This window comes from Mytilus edulis, chromosome 4 (assembly GCF_963676685.1).
Source record: "Mytilus edulis chromosome 4, xbMytEdul2.2, whole genome shotgun sequence".
NCBI lineage: Eukaryota > Metazoa > Mollusca > Bivalvia > Mytilida > Mytilidae > Mytilus > Mytilus edulis.
The window spans coordinates 769,557-794,076 of record NC_092347.1 but is presented as its reverse complement, the minus strand read 5'-3'; the positions used below and the strand labels follow the sequence as shown (position 1 = coordinate 794,076).

General features: G+C 32.4%; 1 protein-coding gene and 1 long non-coding RNA gene across 4 annotated transcripts in view; one reads left to right on the top strand and one right to left on the bottom strand.

The window, feature by feature from the left end:
- Nucleotides 1-24,423, top strand: part of LOC139518717 (solute carrier family 23 member 1-like) — a 35,433-nt gene extending 11,010 nt beyond the window's left edge. For 2 of the 3 annotated variants that reach the window (XM_071310203.1, XM_071310202.1), the window contains exons 3-11: nucleotides 1,687-1,844; nucleotides 4,312-4,409; nucleotides 5,763-5,854; nucleotides 11,187-11,368; nucleotides 12,380-12,500; nucleotides 13,895-14,287; nucleotides 19,732-20,008; nucleotides 21,482-21,577; nucleotides 22,564-24,008. In XM_071310203.1, the coding sequence (XP_071166304.1) occupies nucleotides 1,687-1,844; nucleotides 4,312-4,409; nucleotides 5,763-5,854; nucleotides 11,187-11,368; nucleotides 12,380-12,500; nucleotides 13,895-14,287; nucleotides 19,732-20,008; nucleotides 21,482-21,577; nucleotides 22,564-22,802 (1,656 nt within the window). In that variant the 3' untranslated portion in view covers nucleotides 22,803-24,008. Of the gene's footprint in view, nucleotides 1-1,686; nucleotides 1,845-4,311; nucleotides 4,410-5,762; nucleotides 5,855-11,186; nucleotides 11,369-12,379; nucleotides 12,501-13,894; nucleotides 14,288-19,731; nucleotides 20,009-21,481; nucleotides 21,578-22,563 lie in introns of all 3 variants that reach the window. The other variant, XR_011663438.1, reaches the window with a different exon arrangement.
- LOC139518730 (uncharacterized) lies at nucleotides 7,945-9,750 on the bottom strand. Its single transcript, XR_011663441.1, has 3 exons — nucleotides 9,645-9,750; nucleotides 8,828-8,896; nucleotides 7,945-8,065 (listed from the first exon to the last, which is right to left on the bottom strand). It is a non-coding gene; the product is annotated as an uncharacterized lncRNA (long non-coding RNA).
- Nucleotides 24,424-24,520: the final 97 nt, after the last annotated feature.

The window sequence follows — 24,520 nt, the reverse complement described above, 5'->3', positions numbered from 1 at the left end:
GATACACCAAATATATTAGCCCTTATCATTCAATACACCAAATATAGTAGCCCTTATCATTCAATACACCAAATATAGTAGCCCTTATCATCCAATGCACCAAATATAGTAGCCCTTATCATTCAATGCACCAAATATAGTAGCCCTTATCATTCAATGCACCAAAACATGAAGACTTTGCTATAATTCTACGATCCCCCTAAATATGTTATATATATATATGCCTTCAGCACGCATCCCATACCCTGGCAAACCCGTTAGCATTGTCTATAATTCCAATAACTTAGATGTATTACCAATCATTAAGACATTTCGGATCTGAAAGCTCTTCATCTTCGTGCGGTGTCGCGTACAGGACAGTAGTAAGCACTTTGGTAATGACATGTATATTGATTATATGGTCATTTTTATAAATTTACTGTTTGCAAAATATATGAATTTTTCGAAATACTTTATCCTAGTGATAGATTACCTTAGTCGTATTTGGCACAACTTTTTGGAATGTTGGGTCCCCAATGCTCTTCAACTTTATACTTGATTGCCTTTTTTACTTTTTAACTCACCTTGCCTTAAAGGCCAAGTGAGCTTTTCTCCTCACTTGTCGTCCGGTCCGTCGTCCGTCGTCGTGTGTCGTCCGTCATCTGTCGTCGTTAACTTTTACAAAAATATTCTCCTCTGAAACTACTAGACCAAATTTAACCAGACTTGGCCACAATCATTACTAGGGTATCTACTTTGAAAAATGTGTCCGGTGACCCGGGAAACCAACCAAGATGGCCGCCATGGCTAAAAATAGAACATAGGGGTAAAATGTAGATTTTGGCTTTTAACTCTGAAACCAAAGTATTTAGAGTAAATCTGACTGGGTTAAATTGTTTATCAAGTCAATATCTATCTGCCCTGAAATTTTTAGATGCATTGGATAACTGGTTGTTGGGTTGCTGCCCCTAATTGGTAATTTGTAAGGAATTTTGCTGTTTTGGGTTATTATTTTGAATATTATTATAGATAGAGATTAACTGTAAACGGCAAAGAAAGATCTACAAATAAGTCAACATGACCAAAATGGTCAGTTGACCCCTTAAGGAGTTATTGCCCTTTATAGTTAATTTTTAACAATTTTCTTTAAATTGGTAAATTTTTGTAAATTTTTTCAATATATTTTCCTCTGCAATTAAAGGGTCAAGTTCATTGTAGATGGAGAAAATTGCAAGTAGCAAGAATTTCAGTAAAGTAAGATCTACAAACACATCACCATCACCGAAACACAATTTTGTCATGAATCCATCTGTGTCCTTTGTTTAATATGCACATAGACCAAGGTGAGCGACACAGGCTCTTAAGAGCCTCTAGTTTTATAAGAGCGTCACTGGTGAGTCTTATTTATACGAAACGCGCGTCTGGCGTACTAAACTATTACCCTGGATCCTTTGATAACTATTTGACATGTTTAACTACTTTATACAAGCGTTACTGATAAGACTTTTGAAGACAAAACGCTAGTCTTATATACGTCTTAGTTGATGTGTTTCCCTCGGTTTTAGTTTGCACCAGTTGGCATTGTCTTGAATTCCAACAAACCCCTAACTAAGTTTACTTTATTGTCACAGTTATACATCTGGCAAGCCTAGTGGCATTGTCTATTATCCTAACAAACCCCTGAATAAGTTAATATTTTACTTTCAGCAAGCACTCCTCTCTCTGGCAAATCAACTAGCATTGTCTATAATGGTAGCGGAAGCTGTGTGTGGAGAAACAAATGGCATGTTTAAAACGAGGCTGCTCAGTACCACTCTATTTATGGATGGTATTACCACACTGATGATGATTTTGTTTGGAGTGAGGTAAGAATAAAAAAAGACGAAAGACTACCATTGAGTTGAGTAGAAAGTATCACACATAAAAAATTAAGACAATCAGGCAAGGATATTAAGATAAATATAATTACTGGATGCTGATAAAATCAGGCAAAGGAGGTGAAGGTATCAAAGCTACGTACTGTGATAGTTACTCATTATGATGGAAAGTGTCCGAAAACTCCTCACAGGTTTTATCTTTAAAGTCATATGATACCTTAAACTTAACTGAACAGTAAATATTGGAATGAATTAGTCTGTTGTTTCGTTGGTTTCATCTTACATTTGTCTTATAGTTGTTATGTTTCCCTCTTTTAATTTGTAATCTGGATTTGTTTTCTCTTAATCGATTTTTGACTTTTGAACCCCGAACAAAGAGAGAACAAATATGCTCATGTTTCCCGAATTGAAATAAATTTCTATTCCATTTTTAAAATAAAATTATATATAAAGACATCATCAATCGATTCTTAAGGATTTTCTCTTTTTAAATTGAACGCATTGCCAATATAAAAAGACAACACACTAACATCGGTCTATAATCCACTCATTTGCAAGTGTATCCATGATTCTGAGTTAATTGTTTTTAAAAGTTCAGCAGAAAACAGTTTCCACAAACAGGTCAAATGTTATAAGTTGTCAGTCAACTCCTAATGGGAGATATACATCTTAAAAGATCAATATTAATAATTTTTCGTGATGTTTATGGGAACTATAGTAGAAAGAGAAATACTTTTTAACAGCAAAATGACGACCAGGGCAATATTATATACGTGAACAAGGCTGAAACGCTAACCTATCGCAAGTTGACTCCTTTCGTAGTTATTATAATTGATAGGTAAATTTTACCATTTTTTGTGAAATATCTGATAAATTTATCATAGGTACCAGAATTGAAATTTTGTATTTGTACCAGACGCGCGTTTTGTCTTCAAAAGACTCGTCGGTGACGCTGGAATAAGAAAATGTAAAAGCAAAACGCCAAATAAAGGACGAAGTTAGTAACAGTTTTAACATTGTTAGTTTACTGTGTATTGAACAATAATGTTATATGATTATATCAATGAAAGTTGTGTTTTTACTGAGTTATATGAAACAGAGTAGTTTCATATTTGTGAACTGATTGATGAAAGAAAAGAACACATAAATATCATTATGTTGTGAGACTAGAGGTTTTATTATACACATTATATAAGCATTAAGTATCCCCGTCTTGACAAGTAAAAAAGACCAATATCTCTTTTACTAGCAAAACATTTACAAATGATGTAAATTCTGATTACGTGTCACAAAAGACATCTAAATTAAACACCCTACATTTCATACTGTAGGTTAATTGTGCATTTGTATTATGAATACCTTGAATTTTTATTTGTCTGTTGGTTATTTTACAAATATTTTAATGGATTTTTATCAAAAATATTAACAATTTAGTCACCGAAAATTGTAAATTTGGGATGTTTTATTGATATTGAAATCCATCCATTTGAAAAATTGTTTAAAAGGCTGAATACATTTGAATGAATTTATATTTTTACAAATATAGTATGAAATTACATATTTGTTCATTATGTTGTAAGCATTCATATATTAGCCTTTTGTTTACTTTAAAATGTTTGTTCATTTGACAAGAAAGAAAAAATGTTGGAAAAAATAAGGTTTAAGAAAATATAAATTAAATGTAATTTAGTATTTATATCTACTTAGAACATATGATTGAGTCTTTCTAAAATGAGAATACTGAAGTATGGTTAAACATAGTTGACAAGGCTTAAGGTCAGTCTAAGAGTTTACTTGGTGTTAATCAACGATGTTAAACTCTCAAATAAAGGAGTTAGTTCGGTCAAAAGTATGAATTTGGCCCTAAATATCTGCCAAATTTGACTGCCCCAATATTGAGAAAATTTGATGAAGATATATATTAAATTATCCTATTGTTTTGATTCTTTTTTTATAGCCAATTTTCTACTTTAGAAAATGCCTGTATTTGAATGGGTAGTTATGGTTTCACACTCCATTGGAAAATTAAACTGAGATTATGACCTTGTCTTGAGGGAAAGAATTTTTTTTGTGTGGAAAAGGGGGGGGGGCAATGTTTTTCTTCTCAACATTACAGAAATTAAAAAGACAATTTCTTCAAATATTATTCTTATTGCAAAAAAGGGGGGATCTATTCGAAACAGCAAAGTGTAATGCACAAAAGCAAAACAATTGAATATAAATTCAATCATATAACCAATTCTAAGTTCCTTGACTACAGTTATTCTGTATCAGAAACCTATTATGTGTCAAATATCTAATTACAATCCAAATTCAGATCTAGACCTGTATCAAGCGCGAATATTGTGTTCATTTTTGCCCCAACTGTTCAGTGTTGGACTTCTGCGGTCGTATATAAGCAATTTTTCAATCTGCAATGTATCTGTTAATAATATGTTTCTTCTTCCCTTAACAGGTTACCATTATTCCAAGGTGCAGCTTTTGAGTACACAGTGCCGTTACTTGCACTTCAGACACTTGATCCTGAACGATGCGACCCACAAATAATAACGGGTATGTTTACCGTGCCAGTAACACATAACGAATTCTATCTCAATATTCAATTGGCATTGTGAAGTTTTTTTTAAAAATTACTTTGTACATTAAGATGTTCCATAATAATCAATTTCTGCAAGTATGTACACCAAGTCTGGATGTCTGTGTGTCTGAATCTCCAGTTTAGTAGCATATCAAGGTCTTTAGAAAAACATTTGTCAAGCCGAATCCCATCGACCCATTTTAATTGTATTTCTACAATGGCAGTTTTAAAGAACTCTAATAGGAGTATGTCCTTCCTGCAATGCTAATGATTACAACTTCACATTACATCCATACATATTGCCAGTAGATACTGAATCACATTATAACACAATCACTTGATAAATGACAAATAGACAAATGTTGTGTGTATGAAGTCCTTTTCTAAATTTACTTTCCTAAACCTTAACATTTGAAAGTCGGTAATGTAACAATGGAAGAACAATCAGAAGTTATGTGACCAATGAAGTTGTATCTCCTCTTTTACACATATTAACATGCTGTACATATTTGTTGTCAGTGCATGTACATTGTTTACGTTTTGTCTTCATTCCCTTTTTAGTATTGTGGGAAGTAAAATCACAAAAATACCAAGAAAAATTCAAAACGAAAGTCCCGAATCAAATGGTTCATGAATTGGTACAGGTATTTTCGTATGAAGATAATGGTAGATTAAACCTAGCTAGCCAAACATTTTACTTGTATGACAGTCGTATACATTTCCATTATATCGACTACGTTGTGTGAACAAAGCCAATAGACACAATAGGGATTTTTTGGCTTTACGAATTATGAAATGAGAGGCACAATATAAAAAAGTGGCACACAGCCTTTTAAAGATCTCATGTTCTAGAAAAAAAAGTAAAATCACAAAAATACTGAACTCAGAGGTAAATCTAATCGGAAAGTCCATAATCACAAGGCAAAATTGAAAGACAAAACACATCAAAAACGAATGGACAAGAACTTTCATATTCCTGACTTGATATAGGCATTTTCAAATGTAGAAAATGATGGATTAAACCTGGTTTTACATCGCTAACCCTCTCACTTTGATGACATTTCTAGCTGTTACTATGTATATATGCTGACTTAAAATAAAATATCCTTTTTTGTCTCGCTTGACGGAGGCATAAAGCGACACATAGGTATGCTGTTTCCGGCGTCAACGGCTACGTCGGCGTCAACAATGTATTAGTTTGTGTGATTAGGTGGGTGAATGATTTACTTTAACAATGCTTTACATTGAATTACCTCAATTCACTACTAGGACTAATTTGAAGTTAAGAATTGTGTGAACATTAAACAGAACTTCTTATTTCATTGCAGAAAGCTCTTTTTACAATTCAACGTTAAACATATCAATATTAGTTAATAGAACAACAAGTGCAGATGATATTTTATATGGACAAGTTCAAAAGGTAAGTACTCATTGTATACTGAACTCCTAGTCAAATTTAAAAAGAAAAAGAAATATAGAAAAGATATATGGCTGTGGGGTACAATTTTGTTCGTGGATTTGTGGAGAAAAATCAATGGATTCATTATTTTCGTTGGATATCAATTTTCAATTTCCGCAATTGACCCTGTAATAAATAATCGACTTTTAATAATTTCATTCCCAAGCCGTAGAAAAAAGCAACTTAATATGCAAATTATTAAACACAAATATTTAATTATTTAATTGTACCTTTGTATGCTGCATATATCTGCTGGCTATTATTTTAGTGTGATACACATTATTATAGTTTAAGATTGCAATTTAGAGGAATACGTAGAGAAAATATATAAACTTTAAGTGAATTTTCATTAGTATAAGGTTATAGTCAGCTTCTTAATATAAAGGAAGTTCATCTCATGTCAGAATCTATTGTTTTCTTGAATTATGAAGTATATGACTAAAATCTAGCATACACCCCAAAAAATATTCTTATTTTTTAAGAATCATCAACATGAAGCATGAATTCCATGTTTCGGAACGTATTATATTAAAGATAATTCTTTAAAAAAACCTACACATAAACGTTGGAATATTTTAAAACAATTCAAAACAATAGTAAATTCATTAAATGATGTTACGTTATATTCATACAATAAAACAAAGACCATTGTAATATAGAGTTTGGCTAGTGGCTATTCCACATGTTCCATGCTTGTGTTTTGATTATGTAATTAAGTTTGAAATTAAATACATCTCCTTATTGACACAAACTAAACTTAACATACATTTATCTCAACGACGAGGGTGGTTTTAATGACTTTGACTTACCGTGGAGGTCCTGCATGGTCAGTGCCATTGTGGTTCCGAAAAGTGGACAAAATGTACGGTTCTCTCAATAGACACCAGGCGGTATCGTAACAGTCATGAGGACTGTAATGAAATGCATCAATTCCCTCGTACAGCTCATGACATTAGTATTTAAAATGTAACTGATTGCGATGACAATTAAAGTTTCTTCTTAAACGCATACAAGATGGCCATCACACGATTTACAATAAAAAAGTATTGTTCAGCTATAACACTGCTAAATGCAAGTGACGTCCGCTAACTACTTCTTCAATTATTTTCTGAAATGTGATGCCTCATGACATAATTCGAGTGACATTGCTGTTTGGTGATTTAGCTTTCTGTGGCTTTAGGCTGAGTATATGACAATTTCAAGCATATCCAAGTCCAGTTAAGAGAATTGACGTGATCCACACAAAGCATTCAAGTTTTCTTTAATCAACGGGATCGGCTATGCATCTTAGATAGTCTGTTCATTCATTTTCCAGTAATCAACACTTAGCCGCCATGATATGACTTTTTATTTACTAAGACAATGATACATTTTTTTCTTTAAAATTTTTATTTCTCATTCCAAAACATGCCTGCTGATCAGTGATTCTCTACTTTAATAGGTGTTTCATCATGCAATGTTATAGAATGCCTCACAATATTGTTTGTCCAGTCTTTTCGTTAGGATTTGCAAATAACTATTCGTATTGTTTAAACACCTGATAAAATTGATCAATCTCATCTTTAAATATGTTAATAATAGTTTGTTCATCAATTAACATATTGTCCTTATAGTGAGATAACTGGGTATACATTTACAATTAATTCTCCATAGACCGTAATGGTAACGTTTTCCTCCGTTGCTCAGTCCATATCGTTTACTTGAACATGTATGATGGCTCATATCGAAGCTGATACATTTATACATGTCTGGTTAAATTTTCGGGGTGGGAGGTGAGATCACTTTTTTCGCAAATTGCTGGACCCCGGAAGATGGTGAAAAATGTCACTCTCCTCATGAAATAATCCCAAAATTCTGATCATAAAATTCAATAAAAAAATTGTCCTTTCTAATAATTTATTTCAGGTCAAATCTACATCTTTCTTTTCTCATCACATCAGCTCTATAAAACAGTTCTTATTGTTCATTTATAACCATTTTTAAAATCACAGCATCCACAATTGTATGGCGGACTAATATTTTTTTTTAATTACGTCATCTGAGTTCCTCACCTCAAGGTCTATTAGGGATCCTGACCCATATTGAAATCAATACTTCTGATTTTTCCAAATATTTTTATGTGATCTTCATCGGTATAACATTCTGAATAAATCTGTGTATTTCTGTCCATTTCTGAAAAAAAATAAAGTTGTTTTAGCACTATAAGGCAATGACACTTTCGTCGCTATATTCATTTATTTTGAATACAATGTGTATGTATAATTAATTTCTTCCAGAATACATTCACTAGTCAAAACAAGGACAAAACTTCTGATTATAACCTTTAATTACAATACACAGACCCTGTTAAAGCATTCTATAAAATTTTCTTGTGTCTTAAAGTGCATTTTGGCAGAGAAATTATGCAAAAATGAAGATTTTATAAAAAAACCAACACCAAAATAATTATTCTTACTAGTGGAAATCTGGTATTTAAAACTGTGGAAAGCACTCTAAACTACTGGGAAAGTCATCCTTATCATATAATTAGAGTGCAATATAGTGCAAATTTTCAAAACTTGTCCTTTCACATAATTCTATTTGAGAAAAAATGTTTTTAACATGTACTTCAGTGAAAACCTTTTATCAGTGAGAAATCCACATGAGGTTTTAAAGGAAACATTGTGACATCACATGTATTATGGCGTCATTGAATAACGACAGATCAAAATAGTGCAAAATATAGTTTGCAGTGTTACGTGAGAAACAGTTGCCGCAAGATTTAACTCGAAATATTGAGTCGAAACGATCTGTAACTAAGCCTTTCCATTCAATATCAAGACCATAGCAACAGTTTTCATATTTGCATATTTTTAACATACCGACTGTAATTTCAATTGCATAAATACCATAAATAAACAATTTAGAGCTTGCCTAACAAAACAAAATGCTTACCAGTTATTCAGGACTTTTTAAAACCTCTAGTTTGCCATCTCAGGTTAAAAAGTAATGATATGTCTGGAACTGAAATAAGACACAAAAAAAATTACTCAGGCTGTGTTATCATTTAATTTAAATACATAAGTATTATTGAGAGAGAAAAATCTATTTCTTGAAAGTTTAATTACAAAGAAAGACAAATGCTTCTCCCTTGTGGCTTAGTAACCTTCATTTAAACCTTTTATATTAGAAGCAATGGGTAGTAGCTAACTAGCTTAATAGTTGAATCGGTGCAGAAATATTGTTTTCAAAAAGGTTTGACCCTCCCCCTTTTTCACTGAGAAATGACAATATCTTTTGTTTTGCTCAAGTGCATTAAAAATAATAATTCATGATTTTCTTAAAACATGTACATGTGTTTTCTGTTTTTTTTGCATATGATATCTACTGACCAGGGGTCAAATCATTGGATAAAAGCACATGCGATGATGGATCTCACTTTACTCGTATGAAGTGTGTTATCTCCCATGATTATCAGGTATTCCTGTAGACCGAAGTGATAATTACATAACAAAGACTATATTGTGTCATGTTTACTTACAATTTAATAATATTTAAAAGTTATTTCTTGCCTTTTTCAATATAGTAAACAAATTCCTTTCGGATATCTCAGAAGTAAACAAAGTTATGATTGTGCCTAAAAAAAGTTTTCAGCCCCGTGCCAGTAATGCATTTTAAAAGCGAAAATTTCATTGAGTTTTTGCTGATCTTTATCAATAATATTTATCTTAAACCATTTATGATAACTAGGTATAAATAAAAAACTACTAACCATCATTTTCGGTGGTGTACAAGGTGAAATCATCCATAAATCAGCCTGAAAACTTCTGGAATTAAGCTTCTAATTTGGGTATACATTTACAATTAATTCTCCATAGACCGTAATGGTAACGTTTTCCTCCGTTGCTCAGTCCATATCGTTTACTTGAACATGTATGATGGCTCATATCGAAGCTGATACATTTATACATGTCTGGTTAAATTTTCGGGGTGGCAAGTGAGATTACTTTTTTCGCAAATTGCTGGACCCCGGAAGATGGTGAAAAATGTCACTCTCCTCATGAAATAATCCCAAAATTCTGATCATAAAATTCAATAAAAAAATTGTCCTTTCTAATAATTTATTTCAGGTCAAATCTACATCTTTCTTTTCTCATCACATCAGCTCTATAAAACAGTTCTTATTGTTCATTTATAACCATTTTTAAAATCACAGCATCCACAATTGTATGGCGGACTAATATTTTTTTTTAATTACGTCATCTGAGTTCCTCACCTCAAGGTCTATTAGGGATCCTGACCCAACTATGCCGTGAAGTCTTTATATTTTCTCGTCAATGTGACACACATTTCAACATTATCAGTCGCTACCTTAAAATTTTCACCGATATTCATAACTTGAATAATAAAGCTATATGTTTTAACAATGTGCTTTCTGTACAATCTGGTACTAATTAATCCCTCATATGCATGCATAAAAATGGTTGTTAGCGATATTCCCGTTAATTTTCAGTGAACACTAAAACTTCTCTATGAAATATCAGTGAACGTTCCTGCCAGTCCTTATTTTACTACGACTTCGTTTTGTAGCAGTTCTCATTAATGTATCTACAGCAATTACTGATCTAGTGTCTACACTGTTTTAGTCAGGAATATGACAGTTCTTGTCTATTCGTTTTTGATGCGTTTTGTTATTTGATTTTGCCATGTGATTATAGACTTTCCGAATTGATTTTCCTCTGAGTTCAGTATTTTTGTGATTTTACTTTTTCCTGAAATGATTTGTTCTTGCAATTTCTCTCAAAGGAAGAAGTATTTTAACAATGTTCCTCTAGTTCTGGTCACTTTATTTATGTGATTGAAGATCCTCCAAGCTGACCGTCAACAACAATAACGACTTTTGCATTTACCTTTTTAAGAATACCACATAATTTAGCTCGATGTCTGATAAGTCACCTCTGTAATTAAAAAAAAATAATCTGTAAATAATGTTGACTTCTTATTAACTTCTTTTCAATAAGATGCCTGAGCACACTAAAATATTCACAAGTATAAAAAAATATTTGAACAATTGTGGGGTTGGAAGGATAAACAAGTCTATACGAATCTCCTATTGCTTGCCCCTATTCTCTGAAAGTCGCTTTTGTTCTTCATTACAATCATGTTTTAGCGGAATACAAAGCCGTGGCTGTTCCAAATAATACGTTTGGTATCTTAACCAGAAATATTATGATTCTGAAAAACCAACCATCATAAAAGTACTCCACACTGTCCTTTAGATTTTTAATCAGTGAATGTTTCGATTATATTTCAGTTAGAAGGCAGCTTAATGTTAGCAGGTTTCTTACATTTCCTGATTGGAGCAACAGGATTAGTTGGAGTATTGTTGAGATTCATAGGACCCGTAACCATTGTGCCAACTATATTACTGATAGGACTGTACATGACAAGGACGGCTGTCAAATTTATATCATATCATTGGGGTATAGGTCTTATGTAAGTAACCACTTTGTCTACGATAATCTTGATAGTCCCACATGAAAATTTTACAAGAAAAAACTTAGGACAGGTACCTTTATAATGTGGCGTTTAACATAGGTAATTGCATGGAAATTATCTAAAGTATTATTTCCCAATCCACCAAGGACCATAACTCCTGAACAATAAAAGAGAAACAGATACCATTAAAGAATAAGTTTGCTTAAAGAATCAATGGCTTTATTTTCGCCTGCCCATCAGTCTGAATTTCAAATTAGTTTCGCAATGTTGAATTAAAGAAATATATGCTAAAAAGCTGTCAATTATCCACTTAGTACCAGACAATGACACATTTTACATATAGTGCATTCATATCTCTTATCTTAATTTAACTTAGATGTTCTTGCTTGTTTTGTTTGGTACTGTCTCTTAAGTATGTAAGTCTTGACCATAGGCTTACGGAAGCTATTCAAGGAATGGTAGTGATAATAATAATAACTCATATAATAAGTCGATTAAGTCAATATAGATCAAGTATTGGAGATCTTCTTGTCCATTGTGGACAATATTCAAATAGACTATTCAAATTACTGGAGAGGTTTTCCCAGATGAATTTAAATTTTTTGATAGTTAAGCTGATTTGTTTTGAATGCATTTTATTTTCTCTTTTTCTAATTCCTGCATACTCTTGCATTTGTTGTTGGAAAGATGCTTAATAATCATCCTATCTTGCAGGTAAATGATCTTATCTTTGTTATACCCATTCCAGTCTTTTTTATTTCCTTAACCCCTGGACCTATGTATTTGATGACATCATGTTATAATTAACTTATCTTTGTTATACCCATTCCAGTCTTTTTTATTTCCTTAACCCATGGACCTATGTATTTGATGACATCACGTTATAATTAACTTATCTTTGTTATACCCATTCCAGTCTTTTTTTATTTCCTTAACCAATGGACCTATGTATTTGGTGACATCACGTTATAATTTAATCAGTTATAATTTAAGTTGTTGATTTTTCAGGACTGCAGCAATTTCTATTATTTTATCTTTGTACCTGGGAAAATATCTTCTGCCAATTCCAGTGTGGACAAGAAAACGTGGTTGTCATACTATAAGATATCCATTACATCAAGTATTTTCTGTAAGTAAAATGTACATTAACTCTAGTTATATATAATAAATATATGAATATAGGAAGGTAATAACTGCTCTGATAGCAACCCAGACCTATCAGTATTGAAAGTGGTGTTACAGAGGAAATAAAAGAATTTTACCTGCGTGTCAAACGGCTAAAGTAGATTCAGAGACTATTTAATTCTGTTCCTTATTCTGGCATTCTTTTTGTCCATTGTGGGCATTACGTTTTACCCCTTTCTGCACGTACATGCGTCTGTTTGTATGTCCGCAAGTCTAAAAATAAGTGTCGGCCCACTAAGTAAAATTGCTTAGAATAAAATAATTATGAAAATTATACACAATGTTTATTATTACCAATTCAAATATAGTGTGAACTTTGATGGCGTTTTCTTTTTTGAGTTATGTCTTTTTGTGAATTGAAAAAATAGCAGAATTTGTCATATATTTACAAGCAGTGGCATCTGTGTCCCGTTGACATATTTTTCATTTGTTTAAAAAGAGTACAAACAAGTAAAATCAAAGAAATACTGAACTCCAAGAAAAATTCAAAACAGAACGTCCATAATAAAAATAAAATATCAAAAGCTCAAACACATCACACGAATGAATAACAACCGTTATATTCCTGACTTGGTACAGTACAAAAATGAAACCTTGTAATTGCAATCTTATCTAGTTGATTATACATTAAAAGCGTTGCAGGACTCTTAAAGTTGATGTGTTTCCCACGGATTTAGTTTGTAACTCAGATTTGTTTCCTCTCAATCGTGTTACGACTTTTGAACAGAGATGTTATACTGTTTCCTTTATTCTTTGCCACCTTAAGAAATTGATTATTTTCTATCTTGATATTAATTTGACCAATATAGAGAAGTATAAATGTGAATTATTGAGGTTTTTATTACTTTTGTATCACACTTTGTAAAGCAAACTTATCTGACAAAACTTGACAAACAGTTTTTATACTTTGTAGGATTGTTTGCCATGATTATGTAGTTGAGCATACAATTTTGTTTGGCCGTTTTTGAAGAAGTGATTTTTTTACAAAAGTTCTACATTAAAATCTGACACTTTATTTCACTCATCATTTTATCTGCGAAATGAGCCATAATGTTGCGTTGTAGCCATTTTGTTAGAAAATGGATGGTTGACTGAGGAGTATAAAAGTGGCATATTTACAGTTGTGAAGTAAATAGTATATTTACAATGATATATTGTATTGCGATTTTATTTTTTAGATATTAACACCTGTAATGCTGGGTTGGGATTTACTAATATTTATCAAATAATAGGCTAATGTGATTATATTTTGTTTAGATATTAATAGCTATTATAGTGGGTTGGGGAGAAAGTAGTATATATCCAATGATTGGCTAATCTGATTATATTTTGTTTTAGATATTAATAGCTATTATGGTGGGTTGGGGAGTAAGTGGTATATGTACAGCTGCAGGAGTTTTATCCCACGAAAAAGCCAGGACTGATGTTGGAATAGATATTGTAAACAATGCCAGTTGGTTCTATGTTCCACACCCAACTCAGTTTGGTCCACCTAGTTTTGATTTTAGCATTTTTGTGGGATTTTTTATTGCTACAATTATCTCTGTGTTGGACTCTATAGGAGATTACTATGCCTGTGCTAAAACCTGTCATGTGCCTCCACCACCATCGCATGCAGTCAATAGAGGTATTGCAATTGAAGGGTTATGTACAACTGTTTCTGGTATAATGGGGGCAGGACATGCAACATCGACATATGGTGGAAATATTGGATCTATCGGTATAACAAAGGTAACATTTTAAACTAAAAGAAGACAAACAATGACATAGATATAAGAAGATGTGGTATGAGTGCCAATGAGACAACTCACCATCCAAGTCACCACTAATAAAAGTAAACCATTGTAGGTTAAAAATAAAGGCAACAGTAGTATACCGCTGTTCAAAACTCATAAATCTATGGACAAAAACAAATTCGGGGTAACAAACTAAAACTGAGGTAAACGCATTAAATATTAGAGGAGAACAACGACACAACATTGAAATGTAACACACACATCAACGGACTACGCATTAGACAGCATCCGATGAGAATAACCAATATAACATCAAAACCAAATACATGAATTTGGGATAGAAAAGTACCGTGACACGTCATATAGTAATGTGAATTCACACTCAAAAATAGGAAAAAACAAACGACACAACGGAAACACAACGTAAAAAATGTTGCACACACAGAAACGAACTATGATATAACAATGGCCATTTTCCTGACTTGGTACAGGACATTTTTAAAGAAAAAAATGGTGGATTAAACCTGGTTTTGTGGCATGCAAAACCTCGCACTTTGATGGCATTGTTAAATATAACATTAAAATGACAACATAATAGTGCAGGACTACAATACAAATACAAAGAGAACGTATTAGGCAAAGAAAAACATGAATAATAGATAACAAAAGGCATCAGGTTTAAAATTCAATACGTCAAAAACACACCTCTTCCACACAAGACTTACCAGTGACGCCCAGATATAAAAGTTTGAAAGTCAAAAAAAGGGGGTACAAAGTTGTACAGCTCTGAGGATCAAAAGCTGAAGAAGGTTGTGCCAAATACGGCTAGAGTTTTCTGCTTGTGATGAGAACATCCTTATTATATAGAACAGTTTATGCTATTGCAAACAATAAATTTTATCAAATGAATATAAAAGATTTACATGATAAAACTGACGTCTTAACTAATTACAGAAAACAGAACCCGAATACATAATACATTGAAGACCAACACAAAAAATAGACACACCCGAATCAGTAAAAAAGTCATAACAATGACGTCACATACTAAGTGGTGAAAAGGCACAATATTACGTCACGCAGACATTTGAATTTCTGAAACAGCACAAAAATGACGTCATATTTGAAAAATTATATTTAAAAAATAGGATAGAAATAGGATTGATTTAAGATTATAATAGAACTAAATACTGATACTACATTTAAACACAATGCACATTGCAATACTAATTAATAGCAATTAACTATATTATATATATGTCCGGTACTGCTATGATATTAATATCAGGAATGGAAGGTTGATGACATTTTATGTGGAACGAACATGTGAATTACGTTTAAAAATGTTGATTTGCACATTTTATTGAACCCTTTTAACTTTCTTTGACAAAAACTTTATTGTATCATAAAATGTGACTGGCTATGACACTACTATCCATAAAGACAAATGACTAATGTGTGAACATTTACACTGATAAAAAAAAAGATTATAGCTGCTGTGTTTCAACAATAAGACAACAACTGACATTGAAAAAAAATGATTCTTTTATTTTGAAACCCACTTGTATTTTTATACAACGCAAAACAAATTTGCGGATCGTATATTGCTATTATGTCGACGAAGTCTGAATCGGCGTACGAAGAAATTTGGTTTCTGGACAATAACTAAGTTTAAGTCTATGGATCTCTTGGAAAAAGGTTCAATACCATCAAAGGAATGTTAAGATTGTTTTGGGGTGATGGTCCCAACCGTTTTGGAATTAAAGACAAAAAGAAACACAAAACAAGCATTCTAATGCAATTATTTTGTAACAATTGTTCTGATTGGATGACAGCAAGCGTAAAATTCTCTATCTCCTTGTCTGTAACTAAGGAAGCCGACATTTTGAATTTCGGAATGTACTGACATGTTATTTCTACAATAATAAACAATAAACTCACTTCTTGCGCCTAAAAATCTTCTTTTTATCAAATTTTGTTACATTCTGAAGCGGCACAGAAGCCAGAAAACGCCCGTTGTTTATGTTTTACGCCGGAAGCATACCTATGACGTCACGTAGTGTAGGGACCAAAGACGATAACATTTTTTCGCGGAATTTTTTTTAATGAAGATTTTACACTGAAATTATGAGTGAAATTTAATTATGAACTTGTTTTGCATTAGAATAGAGATAACTGTATTGTATTTGAAGCTTTGCGGACGTCCATCGGTAGTTTTACTGTCGCAAATACCCGTTTACCTGTCTCCGCTCCGCGTCGCCAGGTAAACTAAATTTGCGACAGTAAAACTACCGATGGACGTCCTTAAAGCTTCAAATACAATACAGTTATCTCTTAATTTATCTAGTTTCAGGACATTAACTTGTGTATTAGTATTTTGATTGCTGTGATGTTGTACCACAAGGTTCAATATCACAAGTCGACGGTTTGGACTTATTATACCCCACTCAACAAGGGTATACTGTTTTTGACACGTCCATTTGTCCGTCTGTTCGTCAGTCTGTTAGTCTGTTAGTTTGTCAGTCTGTTAGTTTGTGAGTCTGTTAGTTTGTTAGTCTGTTAGTCTGTCAGTCAGTCAGTCCTGTTCTTGTCATCGCAACTCCTCTGAAACTACACAACAGAATTTCATGAAACTTTGTAGATAACAAGGACACACTATGTAGATGTGAATATCTACAGGAAATTATGATTCATTTTTTTCTTTCTTAGAATTATTTGGGGGTGTGGGGTATCACTACAAACCAGCAAAAGTCTTAAATGGCCTATATTTGTACTCGACTGTACTGCTCTGTACTTGACCAGTCTGAATTGGTCTGAAATTTACTTGATAATACTCGTTTGTAGTCTGAACCATACTTAACAGTCTGGATTTGTACTTTTGTACCATTTTATACGAGTCTGAACCATACTCGACCTAGTCTAAACCGTACTCGACCTAGTCTGAACAATACTTGAACAAGTTTTAACCAACCTAAACCTATTCTTTGTTTCTATCAACTGAATTTAATCAACTTAGAAACATTTTTTTAATGAAAATGAAATTTAAACAACAACTTGAAATTTAGTTGAGTTTAATTGATAATGCAGTGAATGTTTTTTTTTATATTAATATATATACATATATATATATATAAAATAGTATATAAAACAACTGAATAAATTTTAAAAAATGAGACCTCAATTGTTTTGTTTTTAATTAAACCAAGAATTTGATATAATCATGATAATAGAATTTCCATAGCAATTCTTGATAACCTTTTCAGAAAAGGAAATGTGTTCTAAAGTAACAGTAAAAATCTATTTCAATTATTTCAAATATTTTTTGTTAAATTAAAGACATGGCATACTTAAAGCAATTATATGGTTTAATACCTCAGAACATGTGTGTTTTACAGGTAAAAAGAAATCCCTATTTTCTTAAATTCGTGTATTACTTATCTAGTATATTCGGAAGGCCTTGTTATTAAAGTTAAACAGGATGTTGCAATTTTTAATAAATGTTATTTAGAATTTAATACCTCTGACCAGGTGTGATCTTAGTTATGAGTTTGCCCCAAGCAGAAGTAATACTTTATTTTTCACCACTAATCAGAAAAAACAATTTTATTTATTTTATCAATTTTATCCCATTTTGATATAAACTATCTATAATATTTTTTATCCTAAATATAATAATAGTTATATTTTTAATTGTTATATATGTCAGTGAAAAAGAAATTTATTTTGACAGTTAAAAAGTAGAGGTTATTTGGTCTAGTATGGTTCAGACTGGTCGAGTATTGTTCAGACCTTTGGTTAAGTATTGTTTAGACTGGAAAAGTAGGTCGAGTACAGGTCAAGAATGGGTTAAGACTGTTTCAGACTGGTCGAATAATAGTTCAGACTATTTTTAACGGCAAAGATTAGGGTCAAGTACGATTCAGTACAGTCGAGTATGGTTCAGACTGGCGTCGAGTAATGTCAGACCAATTCAGAGTGGTCTAGTAAAAATCAGTCCAGTCGAGTACAGATATAGGCCATTTTAGACTTTAATGGTTTGTAGTGTATGTGAGCGCGATCTTCACTTTTTTGGAGTATTTGACAAAACCGTTCAGGAATAAGGGGCCACAAAAGGTATAAATAAAGGCAACAGTAGTATACCGTTGTTTGAAATTCCTAAATCGATAGAGAAAAAATAAATCCGAGTTATAAACTAAAACTGAGGGAAAGGCATCACATATTAGAGAAATACGACACAACAGAAACACAACATTAAAATATAACACACACAGAAACGAAATATAATATAACAATGGCCATTTCCCCGACTTGTTACAGGGCATTTTAAGATGAAAATGGTGGGTTGAACCTGGTTTTGTGGAATGCAAAACCTCCCGCTTTAATGTCAATGTTAATTATAACATTAAAATGACAACATTTCATGACAGGACTACAATACAAATAAATGGGAGAAAATAAAGGACAAAGAAACAAACGATTAATAGCCAACAAAGGGTACTTTGTTAGAAATTTAATATGCCAGACGTGCGCCACGTCCTCACAAGACTAACCAGCGACGCTAAAACCGATTATAACAAAAATGCACAGCATGATTAGCAATAACCAGTTTTACGCTCAAAGTCACGTCACATTTAAATTTCTAAAACGAGTTCTCAAAATTAAGACAGAATTTAGATGAAGTTCAAGATAAGATTTATATGACTTATCTATAAGCTGATAATGGTTTTACTGCTTTACCTTAAAGATCATTCAATCAAAGTTCAAATTGGTCTAGTGAATTGATGTGGAGAAGTTTTTTGTAGAAGTTTACAATGATGCAAGTCAACAAAACCAACACCTAATGATGACGATAACTCAGATGAGAAAGGAGGCAAAATCAAATAGTATTATCACTGAAACCAAGATGTCTTAAGATATCTGTCCTACAAGAAGAATGTGTCCATAAGAAATGAAGCCCCATTCACACTAAGCATGTTTCTAGTTTTCAGACAATAATTTGTGTTCTATTAAAGTTTTCTTCAAATACTTTTTTTTTGTGGAAAAAGGAGGGAAGTTAAAAGAATGAAGGGTGGGGGATAAAAAAAATGTTTTCGGTGAGATAATTTTATATTCTCGGGGAGAAAGAGGGGTCAATTGAATATAAATTCAAATCACATTACCAATTTTAAGTTCTTTGACTACATTTATTCTGTGTAATAAATCTGTGATGTGTCAAATATTTTATTTATAATCCAAAGTCAGACTTGTGTCAAGCTAGAATATTGTGATCATTTTTGCCCCAACTGCTCAGGTTTAAACCTCTGCAGTCGTATCCAGCTTCACTCGGCGAGACAGTTTATTATTGTTAGCTGTGATATATAATACAGTTTATTTTATAGACGGGTAGTCGACTATTATTTTTTGTGTAAGCTGAGATTTATATGATAATTTATATTATAGGTTGGCAGTCGACTAGTATTTTTAGTTTTAGCTATAATCTATATAGCGTTTGGACTGATAGGAAAGTTTTGCGCCGTTTTTATAACTATACCTCATCCAGTACTTGGTGGTGCTCTAATTACCATGTTTGGTATGTTCATTGGAGTTGTCCTGTCTAATCTGCGGTATGTGTGTCTATCATCCACAAGGAACATAGCAATTATTGGTACCTCCATCCTCATTGGTCTCATGGTTCCTTATTGGACGGAACTTCAAGGAAAAGATCTGGTTTTAACGGGTGAGAAAATTATATATTCTTTTTATAAATAAAGTACATCTTAAAATAAAAAGTAAACATATAGTAGACAAATGAAACAAACATACAAAACTGTTGATGATTTTTTAAATTGTGTGATAATTATTTTACTATTACTATACTTTCTATAACATTATACAAAGCTTTATACATAAACATGGACAACAAAACGCAGATTATTACTAAAACCCCAATAGATGTTATCGAAACTTAACTCAATATAAAAAAAACACAAGAAATCAACTGAAAAGTCAATCATGATGCATCTAAACACACATATGCCACCAATCTAAAGCTTATGTCCCAAGATACAGCAATACACATGTGCCACCAATCTAAAGCTTATGTCCCAAGATACAGCAATACACATGTGATATGATGTTTCGTTTGATACATGTGCAAATATGTCGCAATATTCATGTATCTCAGGATAAATCTTAAGACGTATGGCACTTATCATGTGTATTATAATATATTTTTCACCTGACACCTACAATGTGTCTTATGATATATACATGTATATTCACAGATATAGCACCTGTCATGTGTAACGTGATACATCTAAACATGTATAGCACATAACAGATGTCCAGTGATACATCTACACTTTTTTAAGGATACATCTACATTATAATGGCACCTATCTTGTGTCTCGTGATACTTCTAAACACATATGGCATCTATGTGTCACATGATACACCTTCGTGTAATACCACCAAATAAGTGTACGTCACATCCAGTATTGATTGAAAAAGTGTCGAAAAAAATAATGCCTTGAATATGACATTGATAGGAAATTAACCCTGCAATGCATTGTCAAAACATTTTTGGACCAACATAAATTTTGATTTTTGTTTTTCAATGCACTATTCTTTTTATACCTCCTCCGTTGCGGAGGGGGATTTAGTTTCACCAGTGTCTGTCTGTACGTTATTCCGTACGTCCGTTTGTCCGTTCGTTCGTTTGTATGTCCGTCCGTCTGTTTCGCTTTAGGTTAACATTTTTAGTCGAGGTAGATTTTGATGAAGTTGAAGTCCAATCAACTTGAAACTTAGTACACATGTTTCCTATGATAAGATCTTTCTAATTTTAATGCCAAATTCGAGTTTTGTACCCAATTGCATGGGGCACTGAACATAAAAAATGATAGTACGATTGGGGCATCCGTGTACTATGGACACATTCCTGTTGGTATATATTTTTATTGTGACAAGCTACAGATCAAGTACGAGTTTTGTTCTATAGTGCAGATTTTATTCAGAGTTATGGTCCTTGAAGATAGTGCCTTGATACTTGTTACATAGTTTGCAACAATACAAGTCATAGATTTAGTTAGCAGTTTGTTCTAGTACAAAGTACAAGTTTATGTATTGCCATGCAATTTCACAAAAAATGCTTGTTTTTATATGTGCTGTATTTCTTCATTTTTTAAACCTGTATATATTTATGTTTTAGGAAATTTCCGTGTAGATAATATTTTAAAGACACTTTTGGGCAATGCAAATCTATCTGGTGCTTTACTAGCCTGTTTCCTTGACAACACCATTCCAGGTAGGTATTATTAATAGGAAACCATCATACCAGAAAAAAACTATCAAGTTTTCATAAATAATTTTACAAAAAATTACAAGTAATTAATTGTATATACTTGTAAGTATTATTTTATTGATTGAAAATACATCATTTACATAAACCCAATAGTAAACTGAAAAGATAAAAGCATGTGGTATGATTGATATAACGATTCATAAACAAAGGACAGTGACCTGTCTGATTTAGAGCTTAAGGTTCATGTGTAGGAGGATTATAAATAACGTCAAACGAATGAAGAACTTTGAAGGGGTCCACTTAGAGCATTGACTTGTTGTGTAATAGGTTTATACATACCCTCCAACCAATTGAAGAACAATGACGGATCCAACTGAGAGCATTACTTTGTTGTGTGATAGGTTAATAAATGCCCCACACTAATTGATGAACAAAGGTCTGTCCAAATTAGAGCAATAAGTTGGTGTTTAGGAGGTCTATAAATACCCTTAACCAACTGTTGAACAATGACGGGACCATCTTAGAACATTGCGTTGGTGTTTAGGGGGTTTATAATAACTTCAACAAGCTGGAGACCTGTCCAATTTAGAGCATAAAATGCTGTTTAAAAGATTTATAAATACCCTTAAATGATTGATTAATTATTACGGGTCCAACTTAGAGCATTAGATTGTTGTTTAAAAGGTTAATCCATACCTTTAATCAATAGAATAGCAATGACCTGTGTTAATACATACCCTTAATCAATAGAATTACAATGACCTGTCCAACCTGGGGCATTAGAATTCTGTATAGGTTAATCCATACCCTTAATCAATAGAATTACAATGACCTGTTCAACTTGGGGCATTAGAATTCTGTATAGGTTTATCAAAACCCCAACCAACTATTATATGAAAACCGGTCTTACTCCGAGTATATTAAAGTTACTGTGAAGGAGGTTTATGAATACCCCAACCTTAGTTTTTTCCTTGTTTTGTGTTTTGTAGGCACTCTCGATGAACGAGGTATCACCTCATGGCAGAACATTCCATCAAAAACACAAGAGTCAGAAAGTCTTGTGACAGAAGATTTTAAGGAAGGAATAGAGGTATATGAACCACTTTTCCCACAGAAATGGAGAAACAGCAAAATTTTAAAGTACATTCCATTTTTACCAGATCCTAAGAAGAAGCCAGCTCTGGAAACTGTTTCAAGCGTTAATTATGAGGAAAACACCCGAGTTTGATGAACTAGTTGTCATTGTTGAGACTCTTCATATAATGAAAGTGCTGTGAATGTTGAGGATGTGCGGATGTACGAGTGTTTTTCATGGAGTTTGTTTGTACTATTTTAATATTTGTTTGTGTAAATTTTAACATATATCAATGCATGTCAGGTTGTAAATATACTTGATGAAATTAGGTTAAAGTAGTCATAAGCAATTCCGGTATTTTCAAAAAATGCTATAATTTATAATAATGGTCATAATAAGTGTTATTGAGGGAGTAGAAATTGTTTCGTCTATTTTATGCCAAAAAATGATATTTTGTGAACATTCTCTACGCACCTCTACCCTTGGAACCACAACTAGAATCCTACTAAAATATACTCCTACTAAAATATACCCCAAATAGCAGCTGGTATGCTCTTCAACTTTGTACTTTATTTAGCCTTTTAAATATTTTTTTTCGAGCGTCACTGATGAGTCTTTTGTAGACGAAACGCCCGTCGGGCGTAAATATTAAGTTTTAATCCTGGTATCTATGATGAGTTTTTGACTAACAATTTAAGTGCTTTTAATCTATATCACCTTTTTAACATTGTATTAGGTGCTGTATTTTCTTGTAATATATTTTTCCTTAAGCAAAATTAAAATAAAACATAAAATATATAAAAGCACAATTATTTAAGTTAAATTGGTATCTTTTACAACTATCCTGTATGAAGTTTTGATGCGTCAAACACCAGATAACTCAGGCGTTAGTGGTATTTACATGTCAAGGTACAGTCATACAGGAGAGGAAACGTTAATTCATATCAGCAAAGGCGTTGAAAATAGTGTTTCATGGATCATTGGATGTCTTTTTAAAATTTGTCTCTTATTCATGTGCTGTATATATTTTGTGTTCATTGGAATTATTTGAAATTGGACTAAGAAAAGTATATTGATCAATAAATTTAAATCTTAGATTAAAGGTAAAATAACGTGGACATTGTTTTGTTAGAAATAACACAGTCATTATGTCCTACTGTTTTTAACAGTTTAATTTTAGAAATGCTTGTCATTTTAACTTACTGTAATAATTATTTAAGTCCAACCTTGTATTCAAGATAAATAACAGTGCAGTGTTAAATCGGTGATTTTTCAGTCCAAAGGACAACTAAATAACAAATGTTACTCAACAAGTTATTATCAATTTTCATTTAAACTTTTAACTGATATAAACCACTGTGTCTGGCTAAATTATATCTATTGTAGTTTGTCTAATGGTATTTATTGCAATGTTTATGTCAGACAAGTCAAAATTGTAAGCAGCATTCATGTATTACTCTGTCGGTTTCTGTTGACCGATGTACTCAACTATTTTTTTAAATACTAAGGATTTTCTACCCAAGTAATGGATTGTCTTGGGTATATTTGGCATACATTTTACGTCTTTTGGGTTCTTAAGCCTAACCAACTTAATATTTTTTTGGCCTTTTAACTCGTTTGATTCGAGCGTCATAATTGAGACTTTGTAGATGAAACCCACGATCGGTGTATACAATTTTTATCCTGGTGTCATTGATGACATTATTTAAGTATAAATCCTGGTGTCTGTCTCCTTTACGCTTGTTTTACACCTGGTAGATAACAACGAAACCTGGTTTGGTTATGGTGTCTGTCTCCTTTACGCTTGTTTTACACCTGGTAGATAACAACGAAGCCTGGTTTGGTTATGGTGTCTGTCTCCTTTACGCTTG